This window comes from Manacus candei, unplaced genomic scaffold, assembly GCF_025592945.1.
Source record: "Manacus candei isolate 608988 ecotype Guabito, Panama unplaced genomic scaffold, ASM2559294v1 h1tg000150l, whole genome shotgun sequence".
In the NCBI taxonomy this organism is placed as follows: Eukaryota; Metazoa; Chordata; class Aves; order Passeriformes; family Pipridae; genus Manacus; species Manacus candei.
The window spans coordinates 953,753-973,812 of NW_026138198.1; the positions used below are offsets into that span (position 1 = coordinate 953,753).

The window sequence follows — 20,060 nt, forward strand, 5'->3', positions numbered from 1 at the left end:
AGCAACGAGGAAATGTGGTTTTCTCTGCAACATCTATAAATCTCCTCATTGTGTTAAGCTGTGTTTACATAGGTGCAAAAAGCAACTGCACGAATTTGTGTGAGAGAAAAGGACATGAAAGACTTAAATACAAAGATCCCAACTATGACTGAGAGGTTTTTCTGAGCTGTAAATCTCTGGAGATGGGGAGAGTATTTGGGGGTATCCCTGTGTGGTCTGGTTTTAAATCCTCTGCTGGAGATGGGATGCAGGGCTGAAGGGACTCTACAGTGCAGGGTTAATTTTTATTTCTGGTTGGTTCTGTGCAGAAAAAGAGATGGTTTTGAAGGCTAGAGGTAGAAGAAACATGGGGAGACTAAGGGGAGAAGCGAAACCCACTGATTTTGGGTGGCTGTGGCTGCTCACCTTCCCTTGGCAAACCAGGGCTGGGTTTATTAAGTGGACTGCATTGATGAGGCTAGTTAGGCACTGGAAATGCAGTGGGAACCACAGCAGGGATCCCTCAGCCCCTGTGGGAAATGCTGTGGCCAGAGCTGGGGGCAGTGGGGCCGAGGGGGGAGCAAACCACTGTCCTCAGCAGGTCTGTGATGGGGCAGAGCAGTGCTTTGGTGACAGAAAAAGGACAATATTAACCCATTGCTAAGGCAGGGAGAGGCTTCCTCCAGTGTTAATGTCTCTGCACCTACTCCCAGCGAAGTGTATCTGCTTTTGTTGTGAATTTGAAGAACTGTTTTGAAAACTGAACTGAAGCAGAGGCCAAATCCTCTGTGGTTCAAGCTGAGGGAAGAGCAGGATTTGTTGGAGGCTGAGCAGCCCCTACCTCTGCTTTGTGCTGCTCAAGCACTGAAGAGATAAATTCAAGACTCTGGCCCAAAGTCACCCCTCTGAGAACCCCATTTTAATTAGCACTGATGACCATGGCTTGTGTTTAATTATGTTGGTCTGACTCACCTCACAGGGAAGCGATTTCTTCTGGTTTGTTTTGGTTTTTTTTTAATACATCTTCTTTTAAACACTGCCAACCTGATCTCCATCCATAGCATGTACACCCACAGCCCCTTGGCAGAGTCTTGTTGGGTGTTTGGTTTGTTTTGAAGGAGGGCTCACAGCATTTGTTTACTTATTTACTCCTTTTTAGTTGTCTGAGATGTCTACATGTTGAAAATATTCTGGATTTTTAAAGAAATAAATAGTCAGCTGCTCCACACTTCAGTGTTCTGACTAATTTTTAAGGGATTTGAATAGTTTTGTAGGATTGTACTTGCAGAGCACCATCAATTCCTGGAGCAGGCTGGTGTCAGAAGCTGTTGGAGGTGGCTGTGGTGGTTTCCTGGGCATGGCAGCCCCTTGGAACACTGGCACAAGCTCCTGTCAGACCACAGGGCACAGCTAGAAAAAGATTGGTAATAAATTTCCTAATTTAGTCACCAGGGAAATAGGCTTGTGAGTACAGCATCTTCTGGGGTGGAGGAGGAGGTGGCTCGTGGATGGGAATTAATTAGCAGATGGAAAAGTTAGAGCTCCAAACTCAGCACTTGATTAAGTGCACATAGACAGGGGAATTGGGAGCAGAAGACAAAAGCCTCTGAAGCAGAGAGTGCCCCAGAGGAGGTGAGGAATGTGTTGAATGAAAGCTGAAGGAACTGCACACAATAAATGACAGGATTTGGGGAGACTCAGAAAATTGCTGACATGGCAGGGGGGTTGTTCCTCTTCCTCCCTCATCTACTGCAGGCAATGAGTAGACAAAGAGACTCCAACTTACCAAGACCCCAGCATAAATCTGTATTTTATTTCATCAGCTATTACCTTTGCCTCTTCTCCAGACAAAGGAAATAAACTCAGCTTAAAGTCTGCTGTCATTAATTCATTTGAATTCGAGGCAGTGCTCGAGATCTGCTCCCACAGTACTTAAGCTGTGCTGCTGGAGTCAAAATAGACACTGTTTTTCCCTTTTTTATTTTGGCATAGACTTGGAGAGCATTAGACAAAAGTATTATGGCACGCTAATGACATTTCCCAGCATTCCCTGAGCACAAATGCTTCAAATAATTTGGGAGCCAATTCTATTTCAGAAACTAATCCAACTGTACTCAGCAGCAGAGAAGCCAAAACTGTCTGAAACACTAAAGCCACTTCCATCTATGGGTTTAGCAGATGAATCCAGAGGGGGGTCAATACAAAGAGGTAACTATTTGCCAGTGGAGTTTTCTGCCACAGAACTTTTCTCCCTGGGAAAATTTAATAAATAAAATAGTTTAAAATATACTGATGTCTGTTTTAAATTCTGCTGTGGTGATAAATGGTGCCCTCAGAGACCTTTGACACTCAGAGGGCTGGTGGAAATCTCGCTCTGAACTTTCTGCAAGGCCGCGGAAAAATCTCATTGCTGGTTTTTATTTGGTCCAGTGTTTGCATTTTCCATGTGAGATCCCAGAAAGCAGCCAATTAATTGCCTGTTTCAGGCTGGATCTTAAGCTGGAGGTGGAACTGTACAAATAGTTCCAAAGGTGTTGTGTGCTGTGCTCAGCAATTCAGAGGCAGGTCTGGTTCATTATGTGTGTGTTGTATCCCGTGGTTTAGATCAGGAAGATCACATTCCACACAGGAACATGGCCATGGGGCTGGTTCAGGCTGGGATGGGGGGCTGGCCCCTCTGGACCACAAGTCAGTCCAGGGTGTTTTGGGGACTGAAAAGGGGACTGAAGCAATGCAGCCTCCTTCTCCATATAATAAATTCCCTAGAGATGACACGAGCTGTGGAGAAGAGCAAGCCTGAGGCTGATTTAAACTAATCCTGCTGGGCTTGAACCGTTGTTGGCAGCACCTGGAGCTGAAGAAATATGAAAATAAGTTCTCAGTACCACACACACCTTCTCTGCCTTGGGCTGTGTGACCTGGTTGAGCTTGGGATCGTGTCTTGGGATGAATTCCTGAGGTTCCAAGTGTGCCAGAGCCATTAAAGCCTGGACATGGCCTGGTTGTGTTGTGCCATGTCCTGTGGAGCCTTTGGAGCAGACACAGAGCAAAGCAGAGGCAGCCTGGTCTTTGGATCTAGAGTGCCCAGCAATTTTCATGCCATTTAACTTGTTGAAATATGGGCTAATTTTACTTTTCATCCTCAGAGTGAATTTATAATCCAGTATTGTTAAGAAATGGGTGGATCCAGGGGGGGTGGGTTCACACTTCAAGTTTCAAGTTTTCACTTAAAGGATCACTTAAAACTTAATTTTTCACTTAAAACACAAAATTTATTGGATGGAGAAGTCGACAGAAGGAGTTGTGGTGGGATAAGGAGGTGCACTGAGTAGGAAAGAAGCTGGAAGTTCACACATTTTAATTGGAAGGCAATGCCTTCCACACACCAAGTGTGACACTGCCATGGGCAGGGACACCTTCCAGTATCCCAGGTTTCTCCAAGCCCTGTCCAGCCTGACCTTGAACAGTTCCAGTGGGATGGGGCAGCCACAGGTTCTCTGGGCAATATAGATTGGGCAGAAGAGGAAATCCTCAGGGAAATTGTTCTGGTGCTGGATACTCATCCAAACTCTCGTGTGTCACTTGCTGTGGAGCTCGTGCTGCTGTGGCAGCGTCACCATCGGGAATATTTTATATCAGTGGAGAGATAATGAGGACCATCAGTGCTTAGGAGTTGGCAGCTACTTGCCTAGCAGGAAAATTTGCTGGTGGAAACATCACTGTTTCCAAATAGCTGTTTCCTGCTTGGAATCGAGTTTCTGAGTTTCAAGTTTGGGGAATTGAAATTCTTTCTGTGGGACTGCAGGTTTCCATGAGTCCTGTGAAAAGCAGTGTGGATAAAGCAGCTCGGATCCTGCATTTTGGGAAAGGCATCCTTTTCATCAGCAGAGCCTGAACCCTCTCGAGGTTCAGGGGGGGGTTGGAGGGAGTGATTGGGAACTGGTGAGCATGGGGATGTGTGGAAGTCAGCACAGAGGAGCTGGTGGCCTGAGGGTGTTGCCTGGCTGGGGAGTGTGTGGAGTGGGACGAATAGTTGTCATTCCCATGGGTTTTCCTCCCCCTTGTTTGGGAACTCAGGTTGTTGAAGTAAGAACTGTTGGAGGAATGGTCCCAGCAGAGGCTGTGGTGCTGTGACCCTGCTCTGTGTCCTTCAGTGTCCTGCACAGCAGTGCCCACCTGGTCCTGTTGTTAAAAGTTATACCACTTTTAAATAACAGCTGTTAATTATAGTGTTAAAAATCCCAAGTGCCAAGAATTAAAAATTCCAAGTGCCAACTCAAGAATGACATGTGCTCTCCATCTAGGAAATCTTGGCAGGATATCTACATTCCAATTCCACATAGAATCATAGAATCCCAGGATGGTTTGGGTTGGAAGGGACCTTAAAGCCCATCCAGTCCCACCCCCTGCCGTGGGCAGGGACACCTTCCACTAACCCAGGTTGCTCCAAGCCCTGTCCAACCCAGCCTTGGACACTTCCAGGGATCCAGGGGCAGCCACAGCTTCTCTGGGCATCCTGTGCCAGGGCCTCCCCACCCTCCCAGCCAAGAATTTCTTCCTAATATCCAATCTAAGTCTACTCTCCTTCATCTTCTCCTTCATCATATCTAACCTAAAACTCCTCTCTGGCAGTGGAAAGCCATTCCCCCTTGTTCTGTCCCTCCAGGCCCTTGTCCAACGTCCCTTTCCAGCTCTCCTGGAGCCCCTTTAGGCCCTGGAAGGGGCTCTCAGGTCTCCCTGGAGCCTTCTCTTCTCCAGGTGAACCCCCCCAGCTCTCCCAGCCTGTCCCACAGGTGAGACGTCGTGTCTGCAAGTGGAACAATTCCCTGCTGTTGACGTGCCATCAGTTTTCTCCATGTTCTCCTGTTTAAATACGGATTCATCCTGAATTTCCCAGGCCTTACCTTGCTTAGCTTGTGGGAAGGGCTCTGCTCACACCCCACAGTGGGCGTCAGCAGGGTCCTCCCTGCCAGCTGTGCTGGAGAACAAGCGGCTGGTTGTGCCGAGCGGAGCGGCCGCGATCCGGGGAGAATATTCCATTGTGTGGCCGAGTTGTGTCCTTGTGTCTCTGCAGAGGTAAAATTGCATAATAACAGAGGCTGCAGTGAGTCACTGCTGCTCCTGGGCCTCGAGCAGCTCCCTGCTCCACGTTCCTGCTCAGCGTGCCGCACATCCCATAGTGGCAAACACGTGAGCAGCAAAACCGGCGTTTTCCCAATTCTGTGCTGTTTAGCATCAAGCCATTGATGACTAAACCAGATGAAAAGCTCTTTGTGTGGGTGTTTTGTCACCTTTGGTCTAATTCTTTTTCTCTTGCTGTCTCCCTCTCAATGAAGGATTTTCTACCAGTTCTGTCTGGGTTTTTTCCCTGCTATCCAAGGATATTTCATTTTTACCCTATTCCAGCGTCTCTTGCCAAGATTAATACTCCAGCTGCCTGGAAACTCTGAATTCCTTTGTTTTGTATTCATTCTTGTCCCCTTTGAGTGACTATACATCTTCTCTCCTATCTCTGTGTCTGATCTTTCACAATCATTTCCTACATATTTTAGCCAAACTTTTCTCACAGATAGTTCTCTTCTTTCCATCTCTTTGCCACTTCTCTGTCAGCCCCCTGTCTGTATTCAGCCCTTTCCTCTTCCAAATTCTATTTCCCCGCCTTTTTCTGTAGGTTAACCCTCATTTCTTGCATGAATTCTTCATTTATTAATTGCAAATCAAGGGATCATCTTTTCTGTCTCCCTCCACTACAGGCAGGATCATTCCAAGTCAATCCTGGTCGGTTCTTGTTCAGTGTTTTCTTCATTTTTTTTTTTTCACCTGTGAGAATTTTCACAGCTTCCCACCCCTTCACATTCAGTGCTGCAATATTATTCCAGTAGGAAGAGCTTTTCATCTGTACAGAGAATGTAGGTTAAGGCAATTTAAGCCCTCTGCTAAGTGTCCTGTTATAAAACTGGACACAGATTATCCCTTCTCCCCCTTTCCCTGCTGCCTTTTGTGTGCCTGAAGGTTGTTATCTTTTCACTCTCAGCCTTTTTCTTGCCCAAATCCCTGTGTTTCCTTCAATTTTTCCTCATTAGTCATGGTTTCTAGAACTGGCTTGGCTGTTGCTCCACACTCAGAGGCCTGATCCATGTGCTATCCATGGGCAATTCCAGCTGCTGCCTGCAAGGTTTTGCTGTTACGGGGATGCTTTTTTGTTTTCACATGTGCCAGGATTCTGATGTTTCCAAAGGATTCTGTGATTTGAAGAGGCCATGGGGATTTGGGATTGGATCCTCTGAACCCATGGACAGTTAGTTGAAGAGAGACAGAACCTTTTTTCTGTGTGGGATGAGAGGATTTGCCTTCAAAACTGCTTCGATTTGACTTTCTTGAAAATACTTGTGTGGTTTGAAAATGCCCCAGTTGTTACCTGTGAGAATTCCAACAGTTTGTTGGAGAAATGGGAGGAATGAATCCATCAGATTTAAACTCAAAGGGGTTTATAAAAAGGAGGGAGAGGGACTTTTTTTACAGGCAGGTAGTGACAGGACAAGAGGGAATTGGATATTGGGAAGGAATTCTTCCCTGGGAGGGTGGTGAGGCCCTGGCACAGGTTTCCCAGAGAAGCTGTGGCTGCCCCTGGATCCCTGGAAGTGTCCAAGGCCAGGCTGGACAGGGCTTGGAGCAACCTGGACTAGTGGAAGGTGTCCCTGCCCGTGGTAGGGGGTTGGAACTGGATGAGTTTTAAGGTCCTTTCCAACCCAAACCATTCCATGATTCTCTAAACTCAAAAACCCCTTGTTCATAGTGATAATTTATAAGCAGGACTTGTGAATTCAGGAAAAGTTGTAGCTGCAAGGTAACCCCTAAACCAAGCACAGTGTGAAACCTGTGCTAAATTTATAGAAGTTCTGTTGCCTTTTCTCTTTTTCATTATTTAAAAAAATACTACTGATGTTTATAAAAAGCCTCTTGACATTTGAAACTCTTCTGCTAATGTTTTCCTGCCCCAGTGAAGTGTTTCTCCACATAATTCAACTTCAAGAAGCCCTTGAGGATTTACTGAAATGGGTCAGGGATGGATTCATGGAAGTGTGTTCCCTTCTACCTTCATATTTCGTGGTTGTTTTCTTAAATAAAAGTCTGGCAATCACTGAGACATAAAGGTTTTGATCATTTCTGTTATTGGCACTTCTTTTGCCAGCAGCACCATTGCTCAGGGAAGCTGCTTCAAAGCACAGCAAATATAAACATCTATTTTAAAAGGGGTTATTAGAAAATATTAGCTATGCTGTTACTTAAATAAACACAAGAAGAATTCAGTTTACAGCAGTGCTTGAGTCCTCTTGGACTTGTCAAAACCATCTAAATTAAAGGGAACAGGACAAAGCAGTTCATGTTTTCTGGGTTGGACATCCCTGACTTTAATAGTGTGAGAGAATTTTCCTTGGGAAACTTTAAACAGTAAAATACCTAAAGCAATTTCCTCCTTCATGGCAGCTCCCACATCGTCCGGAGCAGAATTTTATCTAAAACATAAAATCTTTAGTTAAATTCTAGTCTTTTGTGTCTTGCAAGCTGTTACAGTTTTCAGGGAATGGGTTGGGTTGGAAGGGACCTTAAAGCTCAGCCAGTCCCACCCCCTGCCAGGGCAGGGACACCTTCCACTAGCCCAGGTTGCTCCAAGCCCTGTCCAGCCTGGCCTTGGACACTTCCAGGGATCCAGGGGCAGCCACAGCTTCTCTGGGCAACCTGTGCCAGGGCCTCCCCACCCTCCCAGCCAAGAATTCCTTCTCAATATCCCACCTAAATCTCCCCTCCTTCAGCTTAAAGCCATTCCCCTTTGTCCAAAGGAAGAATAAAGGTAATAACGTACAAAATATGGAGGCAGAGCTGTGGGGTTTGAGCTGTAGATTCTGTGAGAACATCCCCTGCTATCCATTTAATATCTATATAAACATATTGTTATAACTATAAATTGCACCTGAAACATTATTACTTCCTTTTCAGTAGATTTTTTTTTTCCCCCCAGAGGATATTTAGGATGTACCAGCGTGCTGGTGTAGGTGTCCTCATCCCAAACCACGCTCACAACCAGGCACAGTCCGTGCTGGGGAGACTGTGCTCCTGCTCTGAGTCAGCTGAGTGGGTGTCCAGGCCATCTGCTCCATCCCAGTGGTTTGGGAATTAAACACTTTTTAATAACAAGCCTGTGGAATGTGAGCTTTCCTGGTTCCAGGCAGGAGGCTCTGGAATTAGTTCCAGCAATCCTTCCTCTTGTTGTTGGGACCCTTGTGCTGTGAGCACTGTGGCCTGGTAAAGCTGGATCAGCTCCAACTGGGACTCTCTGGTGGCTCCACAGGGGCTGCTCCAAGGTTCCTCATGTGCTCCCATCCCTCCATGGGATCCCTTTCCTTCTTTCCCAACGCTCTCCGTGTCTGAACTGATGGATCGTGTTCAGGCCACCAGGCCAGCCCTTCTCTGTTGATCTTCAGGAAATATTTGTGCCTCATAAAAGGATGGAATAAAGGATTCAGGCTGAGAGGGTGGTGGATGAAAGGCTGACGTGCTCAGAAGGGCTTAGCCACGATCCAGCCCAGTCCCTGTTTTTCCTGGGTTGCGTGCATCCCTCCAGACCTCTCCGAACGTTCAGCCCCGCGTGATGTAACCCTGGCTGCTTCCTGTTTTTCAGGGGATGACTTTTCACTGATACAGCAAGAAATATATATGGTCAAGGAATGCAAACATTGCAACATAGTCGCCTATTTCGGGAGCTATCTCAGGTAAATCCTGCTTTTTATTCCAACATTGCTCCTGGTTCTCCCCTAAACAACTCTCAGTGTGGTTTTAATCCTTGCCCCCTCTCTCAATGTTCTTCCATAGATTGAATTCCCTTTGGGCTTTTTTTAAAGTTGGCTTTAAAAACCAAAAGTGACTAATAGTTTGTTTTCTCTGCTGGCCAAAAGGTTGGAATATTTTTATCACTTAGGAAACAGCGAGAAACTTTTCCCTTGGAGCCTCTTGCAACGTCCAACCCTACCCATACATTTATCAGTTCTAACATAAAACCATGCAATATATTTCTCTAGAGCAGAATTGCTTCTGGATATTTTATTTAATTACAGTTTTCTGGGCTATGAAAGCCCAGCCAGGGATTTTTAAGAGCAAAACACTCAATTTGAGGTGCTGGTAATAACATTTTTCATAGTTCTGGTGTAACAGAGGCAGAACCAAGGTGGTGCCAACTGGCTGCATCCTCAAGCTTGCACGTTGTTATACAGAAAATCAGGGAATATTTTCCATTTCTGTGGAATTCTGCCATTTATCAGTTGGCTCTGTGGGAATATAAATCAGCACTTTGCCTGCTTTTTGGTCTTTTTTTTTCTGCAGCCTTTAGATATCTTGGAGGGCTGCATTTGAATAATCTGTACATCCCAAATGGACTCAATAAATGGAATAAAATGGCTGAATCTCTAAACCCTCCTTTTAGAGAGCATGAATTCTTTTAGATATAATTCTGCTGGTAGCAGGTAAACCTTGGGTGTTTCTGCTCCGTGTTATTGTAGAGTTAAAGCACCACCTTTTAGATCTGATAATATTTAAAGACTTCTCGGGGGTTCTGGCATAAAATTTTCATTTTAGTAGGTGAGAATTTATATTGATAACATGGTAATTTATATTAATAACACGGTAATTTATATTAATAAAGTGAGAAGTTATACTAATAAGAGTGTAACTGCTGATAAGGCCTCAGAATGTGTATTTTTAACAGGGAGTGATCAAGACCAATAGAAAATAATTTAAATAATGGTGATTATCTCTGTTCTGTATCCGAATCAATCAGCTTTTGATGCCTGTGTTTTTATTTTCCTTTGACAGCCGTGAGAAGCTGTGGATATGCATGGAATACTGCGGTGGGGGATCCCTCCAGGATATTTACCACGGTACTTTGGCATTTATTTCAGCATTTTTAACTTCTGGGAGCTTTAAGCAAAGAAGAAAATTAAATAATAAACTAACAGGGAATGGCCAGGCACTGCACTGGGTTTTTTTGGGGGCATGAATAGTGATTTTTAGCTACCATTTGAGAGATTTTGAGAGCACTTTTCAGATGTGGTGACTCATTTTGGGCTAATACTTGTAATTTGGGAGCAGAATTGGATATTCAACCACATTGGTACAAATAGTTTTAAAACAATTCTAAGCCCCACAGATAGTCCCTAAAATACAACATTGCCATTTCTAATATTAAAATATTAGCAGAAGTCACTTTGATTTTTACTCTCCTCAGAACACAGGATATTCCAGTCCTACGAAGTCTCTTGTAAAATGATAATTAGATTTCTGTGAAAACAGGTTTTCTTCTCACTGTGGGCATTGTCTTCTGTTATGGTGCTGTTTGTTTGGTTGTTGTTTTTTTTTTTACAGAAAGCCTTTCTGTAAAACAGGCAAACAAACCCCTCTTTTCAGCTCAGTGTAGAATCCAGATCCTGTAAAATCAGGCTTTAACTTCTGCATGGACAGTGGCACTTTTTGGCTGCTCCATGATGCTCTTTGTGTGCTGTGTATTAAATATAAATACATGTGCTGCAAACTTACCCGCTTCTGTCTTTATTTTCAGTGACAGGACCTCTGTCAGAGTTACAAATTGCATATGTGTGCAGAGAAACTTTACAGGTACTGTGCTTGTGCAGGTTTATGATGAAGTGTTTATTCCATGAAAGTAGATAAAGATTATTTCAGTTCCCAGAACTGTTGGGAATCAAGCAGAGACCAATTAACCAGGGGTAACCTCTTACTTCTCATCCTGTAAATAAAAATTAGCAAGATACTCTTATTAAAGTAGTGCAAATATTTGCTTAAATTTTGAACTTCCTGCTTGCCCTGTGGTAGTAAATTTAATGATGTGTGGAGGGAAAATACTACAACCAGATAAATAAAATTGTCTTTTGTGACTTCTGGTAACTGCAGGAAGACAAGGTGAGGAGGTGCAGGCAGGTTGTTTCTTCGAGGAACCTTCAGGACTTCAAAAATAGAATTTTAGTAAAGGTTTATTTAAAAGACCCAAACCTATATCTGTGTAAAATATTATACCATGACTGGTTTAAGTGAGACTTCACATGTTGGTTGGAGATGAGGAACGGAATCCAGAGTGCCCCTTATCTGCAAATCTCAAATGTCTCCACTTCCAAATAAAATATATTTTTATATATAATATATATATATATATATATATATTATAATATATATATACTATATAATATGTATTAAAATTTATTGAATGAGACTGGTTTTGTGTGTTAACAAATGCCAAAATAACCTGTTGTGTCTCTTTATTTCCAGGGTCTTGCTTATTTGCATATGAAGGGCAAAATGCACAGAGACATAAAGGTAACTTGGGACTTTGAGACACTTACAACTTTCTAATGCAGGACAAATATTCCCCAAAAAAGATCTGTAACTTTCTATTTATTGTGTTCTAGGGTGCAAATATTCTCCTGACAGACCATGGGGATGTCAAATTAGGTGAGTTGCTGGAATTTTTTAGTATGGATTTCAAAGCCCTGTGGATGTGGCACTTGGGGACGTGGGTCAGTGGTGGCCTTGGCAGTGCTGGGGGGAGGGTTGGACTCGATGGTTTAAAGGTCTTTTCCAACCTAAATGATTCCATGATTATTTGGGGCAATAAATGATGATAGGAAGTGATGACAGGGAGTGTGTATCCATGAAAACTGCCATGGGATGCTGTGTCCCGTGTTGGAACTGGGGTGGTTGTGCATTAGCTCAACACCTTTACACCCCTGTGGTGAGCCAGGAATGCTGTGTTGGGAAAAGGCAGCTTTTTAAAGGTGGAAAAAAAGTAGGAATGAAACCTTGGCACTGATAGGAGATTTCACTGCATGAATTAAACTCGGGTTACACGCTGGTACCTCCCTTTGGCCTACTGAGCTGGTTAGGTATTCCCACAGTTATCCTGTGGATTTCAAACTACAAAACAATCAAAATAAAAAGGATTTAAATGATCTCTGGCTCTGCAAGACCTCCTGATGTTCTGCAACTCTGAAGGCAAGGTATTATTGGCCCCTAGACAGTGTCCAGGGCTGAGAACAGATTGCCCATCACAGTTCCTCCAAAAGAACACAGAAAAGGTACCTTTGCCAAAGCATGATGCCATTTTCCCTCTTAAATTGAATATCCACTAATTTTGGATGATATTATGAGATGGAAAAATGGTCTAGGAGAGGAACAGGGTCACGAGTGAGCTGTATGTAGAAAGAAAACTGATCATGTCAGTGAAGACATTAATGATCTCATTATTAATCTTTAACTGTTTACCTTAATGAATTTTTAATTTGGATGAGAAACACGATTGTTCTTTCATATACAGTAGAATTGGGGTCTTAAACTGAGATTTCTAAGTCTCTGATGGTTTTTATTTTCCAGCTGACTTTGGGGTAGCAGCAAAAATAACAGCCACCATTGCGAAGAGGAAATCCTTTATTGGCACCCCTTACTGGTAACACACCACTTTGATTGCTGTGATGCAAAGCTGACTTTGTATTTATGCCAAAAATTATAAAATACCCACACATATACCCAGCAATTGCATAAATTCCCTTTCTTCAGAGTAAAATGCCCAGAGGGCAAAAATCTGGGAAGCACTGATTGGAGCTGATCTGTTGCTACCTGATGGTTGAGGCAGGATTGCTGTTTTTCCCAAGTTTATTAATGCAGAATATTCTCCCTTTTTTCTAATGGTTCTTTAGTTTCTCACTTATTTTATTCTCTTTCTTATTTACACTTCCAATGAGTAAAATAATCAGTGTCTTCCTGATTTCTGTGCAGACAGAAAAACAGATTTTTGAACTATCTCTTAATCATCTCTACTGATTAATGCCTGCACAAGGCAGCATTTAATATGCAAACAGATCATTGTAAATCTGGGGCTGGGTTATAAATGCAAATTTAGCTGGGTTTTGCCATCACTGGGATGCAGTGGAGGAGCCTGGGGGTGTGTTCTTGTTCTGCAAACAGCTTCATCCAGACAGTGGCTTTGAATTGTTCTGCTGTGGTTGGAGAAGGGAGGACTGTGGCCAGGAAGATTATCTGGTCATTAAAGCTTTTCACCAGGAATGATGGGCCTGGTTCTATTCCTGGTGTTGACCTCAGGCAAGACTGTCCCTGTTCTTCCCAAAACCTCTCTGTGCTTCCCAGGACATCGGGCTCTTCCCTCACTTACTCTTGGGAACGGGGGTTGTGCTCAGAGGGCCTGGTGCTTCCCAGGACATCGGGCTCTTCCCTGACCTACTCCTGGGAGTGGGGGGGTTGTGCTCAGAGGGCCTGGAGCTCGCAGTGATGGTGCCCTTGGTTTTTTCAGGATGGCCCCCGAGGTGGCAGCAGTGGAGAAGAACGGGGGGTACAACCAGCTGTGCGACATCTGGGCCGTGGGGATCACGGCCATCGAGCTGGCAGAGCTCCAGCCACCCATGTTCGACCTCCACCCCATGAGGTTTGAGACCTGGAGGGGGGGCTTTTGTGTCTCCAGGACCTTCTTCAATCCCAGCAGGAACTGTTGGGATTCAGTTTAACCTTCCCTGTAGCTCAAGAGCTGGAAACTCATGCTGGGATTCCTTCATCTCCCTCCTGCGTGAGCCCTGCCTGGTTTTGAGGGATCAGTCTGGAGCTAAACATCTTACATTTAGAATTGAAATTATAACAAATAATTATAATTTCAATTATAATTGAAATGAAATTATTCTCAAAATTTTAGTGTCACCTGGGCTAGTGGAAGGTGTCCCTGCCCATGGCAGGGGGTTGGAATGAAATGGGATTCCATGATCAAGAATCTGATTAAGAACAGGCACAGATTTACTAGTGATAGTAAACCACTGGAGAAGCTGTAGCCTGAAGTTTAGCAGGATTATGGCACTAAAAAGATTTTATTTAAAGATAAGAAAATCAACTGTATCTGTCTTTTAACACAGCGTAGACTATAATTCATTTTCACCAGTATGTTTCTCACCATAAAATATTAAAGTGTTTAGATACTAGGATGTAATTAATTATTTTCTTTACCATATAATAATAACCTCATTCTTTTTTTACCTCCAGGGCTCTGTTTCTAATGTCAAAAAGTAATTTTCAGCCGCCAAAGCTAAAGGAAAAAGCAAAATGGTAAGTGGAATTCTTTCCTTTGTTCAGTATTTTGTTGGAACAAGATGATCTCTAAGGTCCCTCCCAACCCAAACCATTCTGTGACTCTATGATTGTGTAGATAATGGGAACAAACTATTTGTCATTAGTGAAGGAGAGACCCTTCTTTAGGGCTCTTTGTATGTTCTAGGAAGGAAAATCATTTTTATCCTTTCTGCTTAATTCCTATCAGGGCATTTGCCTGATAGGAATGGTTTCATCCTTTTGTAGTTTCTTTAGCCTGTGATAAATTCCTGGTGCTGTGCTTGGTTTATTTTCCGTGCCAAAATGTTTTCCATGCAAGCTCCATGAATCAAATGGGTTTTTTCCTAATTTGTTAATTTGGAAATGTAATTATTCAAACCTGAGATGAAGTACCTGGACAGCTTTCTAATTTATCACACCCTTTTGTGATCTGTTTAGTAAGCGTCTTAAAATCAATAATATTGAAAAATTAAACATAACTCCTCATTTTTCTTTTCAGGTCAGCAACATTCCATAATTTTGTCAAAATAGCACTTACAAAAAATCCAAAGAAGAGGCCAACAGCAGACAGACTCCTCTCTGTAAGTGACATTTAGTGGCAGCAGGAGGAGATCTCTTGCTTCAAAGTGAGCAACAGATCAATAGGAAACCCAACTGGAACCGTTTTCTTTAATTTTAAAACATGGGTGGGGAAATCTAAAAGAGGGAGGTGTTGGTCATCTGTAAGGGAGTGGCAGGATTTTGTTCAGTAGAGGGTTTTTGGAAGGAACAAGTACAGAAATGTGCTTCAAGTGGGTGTCTCAGCCTTGTGCCTGTGTGGACATTGGCCCTTCCTGTCACCCAAAAATTTAGTTGTTCATAGATCTCTGCTTTCCTAAACTGAAGGAAAAAATGAAGTTAAAGTGTAATTATTTGTTCTTCTCAGAGCTTAATTTCCAGTTTACAAGTGGCCCAGAGTGTGGTGTTTATGGAGGGGTCAGAAAGTCCAGCCATTAAGGAGTTATTAAAATAACAGTTGAGCCTCCAGAAAGCAGAAAAAAATCAGTAACATTTGATGTCTTCTAATGAAAGTTACCTGTTAATTGCATATTCCAACCTTCTTTTCTGTTCTTTTCTGTGGTTCCAGCATAGCTTTGTGGGGCAGCCTGGTCTGTCAAGGTCTTTGGCAGTTGAGCTGCTGGACAAAGTCAACAACCCCGACAACCACACGCACTACAGCGAAGTCGACGATGATGATTTTGAGGTGAGAACATCCTCTGTTTGAGGTAAAACTCCCCTTGAAATGCCCTGCTTTGCTTTGGGGAAGGTGAGATTGCAGCTTGAACAGCGTGTGGCCGCAGCAGCTGCTCCTCCTCCTCCTCCTCCTTGTGTGTTTGGTTGTTGTGGGAGATCCCAAAGCGTTTCCAACTCTTCTCCCCTCTCCCATTCCCAGCCTCACTCCGTCATCCGCCACACCATCCGCTCCACCAACAGGAACATCAGGGCAGAGAGAACAGCCTCAGAGATAAACTGTGAGTTCCTGGGGGGCTTTGCCCCTTTTTTTGGGGGGGAAGTCTGGTTTTGGTGGGGGGGATCCTTCTGGAGGACGTCGGCGGCGTCCTTTTGTTGTGCGCTCTGCAAAACCTCTTCCCATTCGGAAAGCAAACCCAGGAGAAACAGCTTCCTGCCTGTGAATCTTCAGTCATAGCTTTTCAACCCCCAAATTAATATTAATGCACTTAAGTTAAGTTGAAATTTTGAGGGTAGAATTGGGTTTCCTCCAGGTTGGGACAAAAAAGTCTTTTGTGGCTCCTCTGCATCACGTACATCACACTTCTGGGAGACTTGCTGTTTCTTTCTTTTTCACATGCATTTAAAAGTGGCACGCGGTTAAAATAGTTACATTTGAGTGTGCCTTCATACAGTGACTTGGTATTTACCTTTGGGCTTTCTTGTGGGTTTCGTGTGTGCAGATTTAAGCGTTCAGACAACAAGGCTGATGTTTTACGGGCAAATTAAATGTTGTGTACACAATACTCAGATCTGTTGCAACATGCATTTCACTGTAGTAAGCACTGAAAGAGCCCTGGTGCAATGCTGTGTGTATTAATTATGAAAATGTGATGTTTTGCAGTTGATAAGCTGCAATTTGAGCCCCCTCTTCGGAAAGAAACGGAAGCTCGGGATGAAATGGTAAGGACAAGTTTATTTTTAACTTAATTTATTAAAATCACAGTGTCTTCACTGTTTTATGGTTCAGCTCTTAAGCAACTTGCTGGAAAAATGTCTTTTAAGTTCCCTAAGTTCCCTGTTTTAGGTTCCCTAAGTGATCCTTACTGAGTTTTCACCATAAATTTTTGCTTTCCTGTTACTTGATCCTGACATTCCACCATTTCCAGCTGCTGCTTTGAAGTCTAAGATGATGAAAAATTGCTTTAGAGATTGTAAAATGTTGTTTCACTTTGGAATTTGATTTTACTGCTTCTGGATCGTTCTGCAGGGCTGGGGAACCTCCCAGGCCTTTTTGTTTGTGATGGATAAGGTACTTTAGTTTGACAAGGGGGGGTTAAAAAATGACAATTTCTGCATCTCCAGGTTGTGGCAGCTGGCAGTGACTTTGCTTCACACTGGAATCCTTTTGTTGATGGTGGAAGCAACAAGTAAGTACAGAATAAAACCAGCTTTTGTGTCTGTCACTTGATGTGAAATTACACTGAAATTGTGGTGGAAAAATCAAACCATAAGCCCTGATGGACTTTAATATTCATGAATTAAGGAGATGTTACCCAGTGTGAAGTTTTCCTTCTGGTCAGTTCTCTTGGAGGATGAGTTTTAATCTCTTTTAAGCACCAACAGAAAGCTTGTTTGAAGTTTGTAGGTGGCAAGTGAAGTGTAAATGCACGAGCAGGGCTCTGACATAACACAGCCACAGCCAGTTTGCTGAGGCAGAGCTGGTGACCTTGCAAAGGGCTGAGTTCAGGATCCTGCTCTGGCCTCACACTTCTCTTCTGAGCCGTGGCTGTGGTTGTGACATCCTGTGACAAGTCCTGTTCACAGCCCTGAGCTCGAGAAAGGGAAGGAGAGGCCAGCTCTGAAGGTTTAGTTCTACCAACAGGCCAACTGCACAGCTCCTCCTGCTCTGGGGCTGTGATCAGTAGGATCTGTAATTCACTCATGGGGTGTTTTGGGGTGATGTGCTATAGCTGATCTCCCCCAGATAAAGCAGGTCTGAAGTACAGGAGCACAACTCTGTCCAAGTTGGGATTGAATTTATTATGGATGTACCTTCCTTTTGCTGCAAAGCAGGGGATCCTGCCTTTAAAGGCACTCCCTGGATTTGCAGTGAGGAGTGGGGAAGTTCAGTGATGCCAAGTGATGCACAGGCATAGGGAAGGGTGCTGTTTGGGCTGAAATAATTTCTCAGCTAAAAGAGCTTGTTTCCCATCTTTATTTGGAGCTGAGCAGCAGACAGTGGATTTCTTTGGCTTGTTTTTTGCAGATAAAGTCTTGCATAAGCTGTCAGCTGACACTACAGCCCCCTGGAAAGCTCATGGGGGGGTGGAGTGTGCCAGGATTTGAGTCTTTTGAAGTTCGACCTGTTTTTTTGTTCTCAGTCTCATCATAGGAGGCATTTGGGGGGCTCTGGGCTCTGCCTCTCCCTGCCCAGGAAAGCCAGGGACTGTTTTCCTCCCCTTCCTCCCTCTCTGGGGTTGTTTGTGTGACCCTGATGAGCTGAAGCCTGGATTTTCTGCAGACAGCTGGAATGTGCAGGGTCGAGGAGAGCAGGGAGGGAGGGAGGGAAGCTCCCCCTGGCAAAGGGACTCAGTGACTTGATTCTGTTCCTGTGGCTTTGCCTGTGCCAGGCTGTGTTAAAGCACAACAACTGTGGCCACAGCAAACCTTTCCAGGGCTATAAATGAGTACATGGACACGGATCCAGCGTTGGGAGGAGGACAGGCAGGACAGTTCTGGATGGTGAATCCGTGCTGCTTACTTGGAAACCACTTCCAGCTGGAAAGATAAACAGGAAATGCATAACTCCTCTGTCCCAGCAACTCTGAGTAATCCCAGGGATGTCCAGAGAGGATGTTTGCTGGGGGGGGTGGTCCTTGCTTTTCATGCCCTTTGGCTTTTATGGAGTGAGTGGTGATTGATCTTCAGCTCAGGAATTACTTGACTGGAAAGGAGGAATACCAGGATGTGTTACCTGCTGATCAAACTTATTCCTTGTTTTTCTCAATGTGGCATTTTAAAATTCCTTTTTTTGTATAAATTTTCTGTACTATGGAGGTGTTTTTTATTTATGATTTTCATAAAATCCCAGAATGGCTTGGGTTGGAAGGAATCTTAAATCCCATTTCATCCCAGCCCCTTCCACTATCCCAGGTTGCTCCAAACCCTGTCCAACCTGGAACACTTAGAGGGAAGGGGCAGCCACAGCTTCTCCAGGCAAGAAGAACCTTTCAAAATGAAAGACTTTTTCTCTTTTAAATTTTTTAATAGTTCCTGTTGGCAGTTGCTGCTTTCCCTCAGAAATGACTTGCAGGGAAATTTTACATTAATCCAAACTTTACTGGGTTTTCTTGGTGGTCACCCTTTAAAGACCCAACTTGAAAATTGCCATTTTGCAAAATTTTATCAGGTTTTTTTGTTGGTTTCAGGGTTATATTTTCAGTGCTGCTTTGATCCTCTAGTCACAATTCCTTTTTGTGCTGTCCCTGGGGTAGCTTTGAAACAAAAATTCCCACTGTGGTGGGAAACAGTCTGTGTCTTTTGTGTATATATATATATATGTATATATATATATATGGAAACTTCCCTTTAAAAGGCTTTTCTCCATTTGTCTCCCAGTAACTTCCTCTGTTGTTTTTTTCTTCTTTTATGTTGTACTGTTGTCAGACATGTCAATAATATTTAAAATAGCAGGTAGGGAAAAGAAAGCTGATGGTGTCTGGTGTGGAAGAGAGATCCAGTGATTTTTGGGGGGTAAGGGGAAGGAAAGGACCAAACTGAATGGAAAAAGGTCTGAATAACAGAAATGTTTGTTTTGGAAAAGGCTGTTGTGAAACTCAGTGACATCAGGGATGGGTTTAGTTGCACCTTAGAGCAGAGCTCTTAATTGTATAAATATTTTACCTTAGGGGACTGCTCACAAAATTTGGCGATGGGAGTGAAGATGTTGAAGAGTGAGTGGATCTCCTTCCTGCACAGTTGTGTTTGCTCCAAAACCTCTCCCCTCAAACTGCTGCAGCAGCTTTGCCACTCACCATTAACTGAGGGCTGGCTGCTCTCCAAGCTTCACTCCTTCCCTGATCCTCAGGGGAATGTCCAAAGCCACGCTTTCCCTCCTTGCTCTCCTTCCTGAAGTTATCTCAGAGTCCATATGGAAGTGCCTGATACTCTAAAGCAGATTTTATGTTGATTAATCCATCAGCCATGAGCCAGGCCTGGCTGGGACAGGATGTGCAGATAATCCTGTAGAGCTCTGGTGCAGCTCCTCTGGTGCAGCTCCTCTGGTGCCCAAATGTTTGATTCAGAGTGAAGGCTGCAAGCTGCAATCCCAGCATTCCAGAATGGTTTGGATTGGAAGGGATCTTGAAGCTCATCCAGTGCCACCCCCTGCCATGGGCAGGGACACCTTCCACCAGCCCAGGTTGCTCCAAGCCCCATCCAGCCTGGCCTTGGACACTTCCAGGGATCCAGGGGCAGCCACAGCTTCTCTGGGCAACCTCTGCCAGGGCCTCCCCACCCTCACAGCCAAAAATTCTTTCCCAATATCCCATCTACCCCTGCCCTCTGTCAGTGGGAATCCATTCCCCCTTGTCCCTCCATCCCTTGTCCAGAGTTCCTCTCTAGCCTGAGATCCAGTTTCTGAATGTATATTTATTTACTAACTCCAAATCTCCTTCCCCACAGAATGCTCTGTAACAAGTAAC

At 44.0% G+C, this 20,060-nt stretch overlaps 1 protein-coding gene across 1 annotated transcript in view; it reads left to right on the plus strand.

The window, feature by feature from the left end:
- MAP4K5 (mitogen-activated protein kinase kinase kinase kinase 5) overlaps nt 1-20,060 on the plus strand; it is a 57,495-nt gene that overhangs the window by 22,303 nt on the left and 15,132 nt on the right. Inside the window, exons 4-16 of the mRNA XM_051772214.1 lie at nt 8,660-8,750; nt 9,847-9,911; nt 10,589-10,644; nt 11,311-11,358; nt 11,451-11,493; nt 12,412-12,484; nt 13,346-13,477; nt 14,080-14,142; nt 14,645-14,726; nt 15,272-15,388; nt 15,578-15,656; nt 16,259-16,317; nt 16,720-16,784. Of these exons, the coding sequence (XP_051628174.1) occupies nt 8,660-8,750; nt 9,847-9,911; nt 10,589-10,644; nt 11,311-11,358; nt 11,451-11,493; nt 12,412-12,484; nt 13,346-13,477; nt 14,080-14,142; nt 14,645-14,726; nt 15,272-15,388; nt 15,578-15,656; nt 16,259-16,317; nt 16,720-16,784 (973 nt within the window). The remainder of the gene's footprint in view (nt 1-8,659; nt 8,751-9,846; nt 9,912-10,588; nt 10,645-11,310; nt 11,359-11,450; nt 11,494-12,411; nt 12,485-13,345; nt 13,478-14,079; nt 14,143-14,644; nt 14,727-15,271; nt 15,389-15,577; nt 15,657-16,258; nt 16,318-16,719; nt 16,785-20,060) is intronic.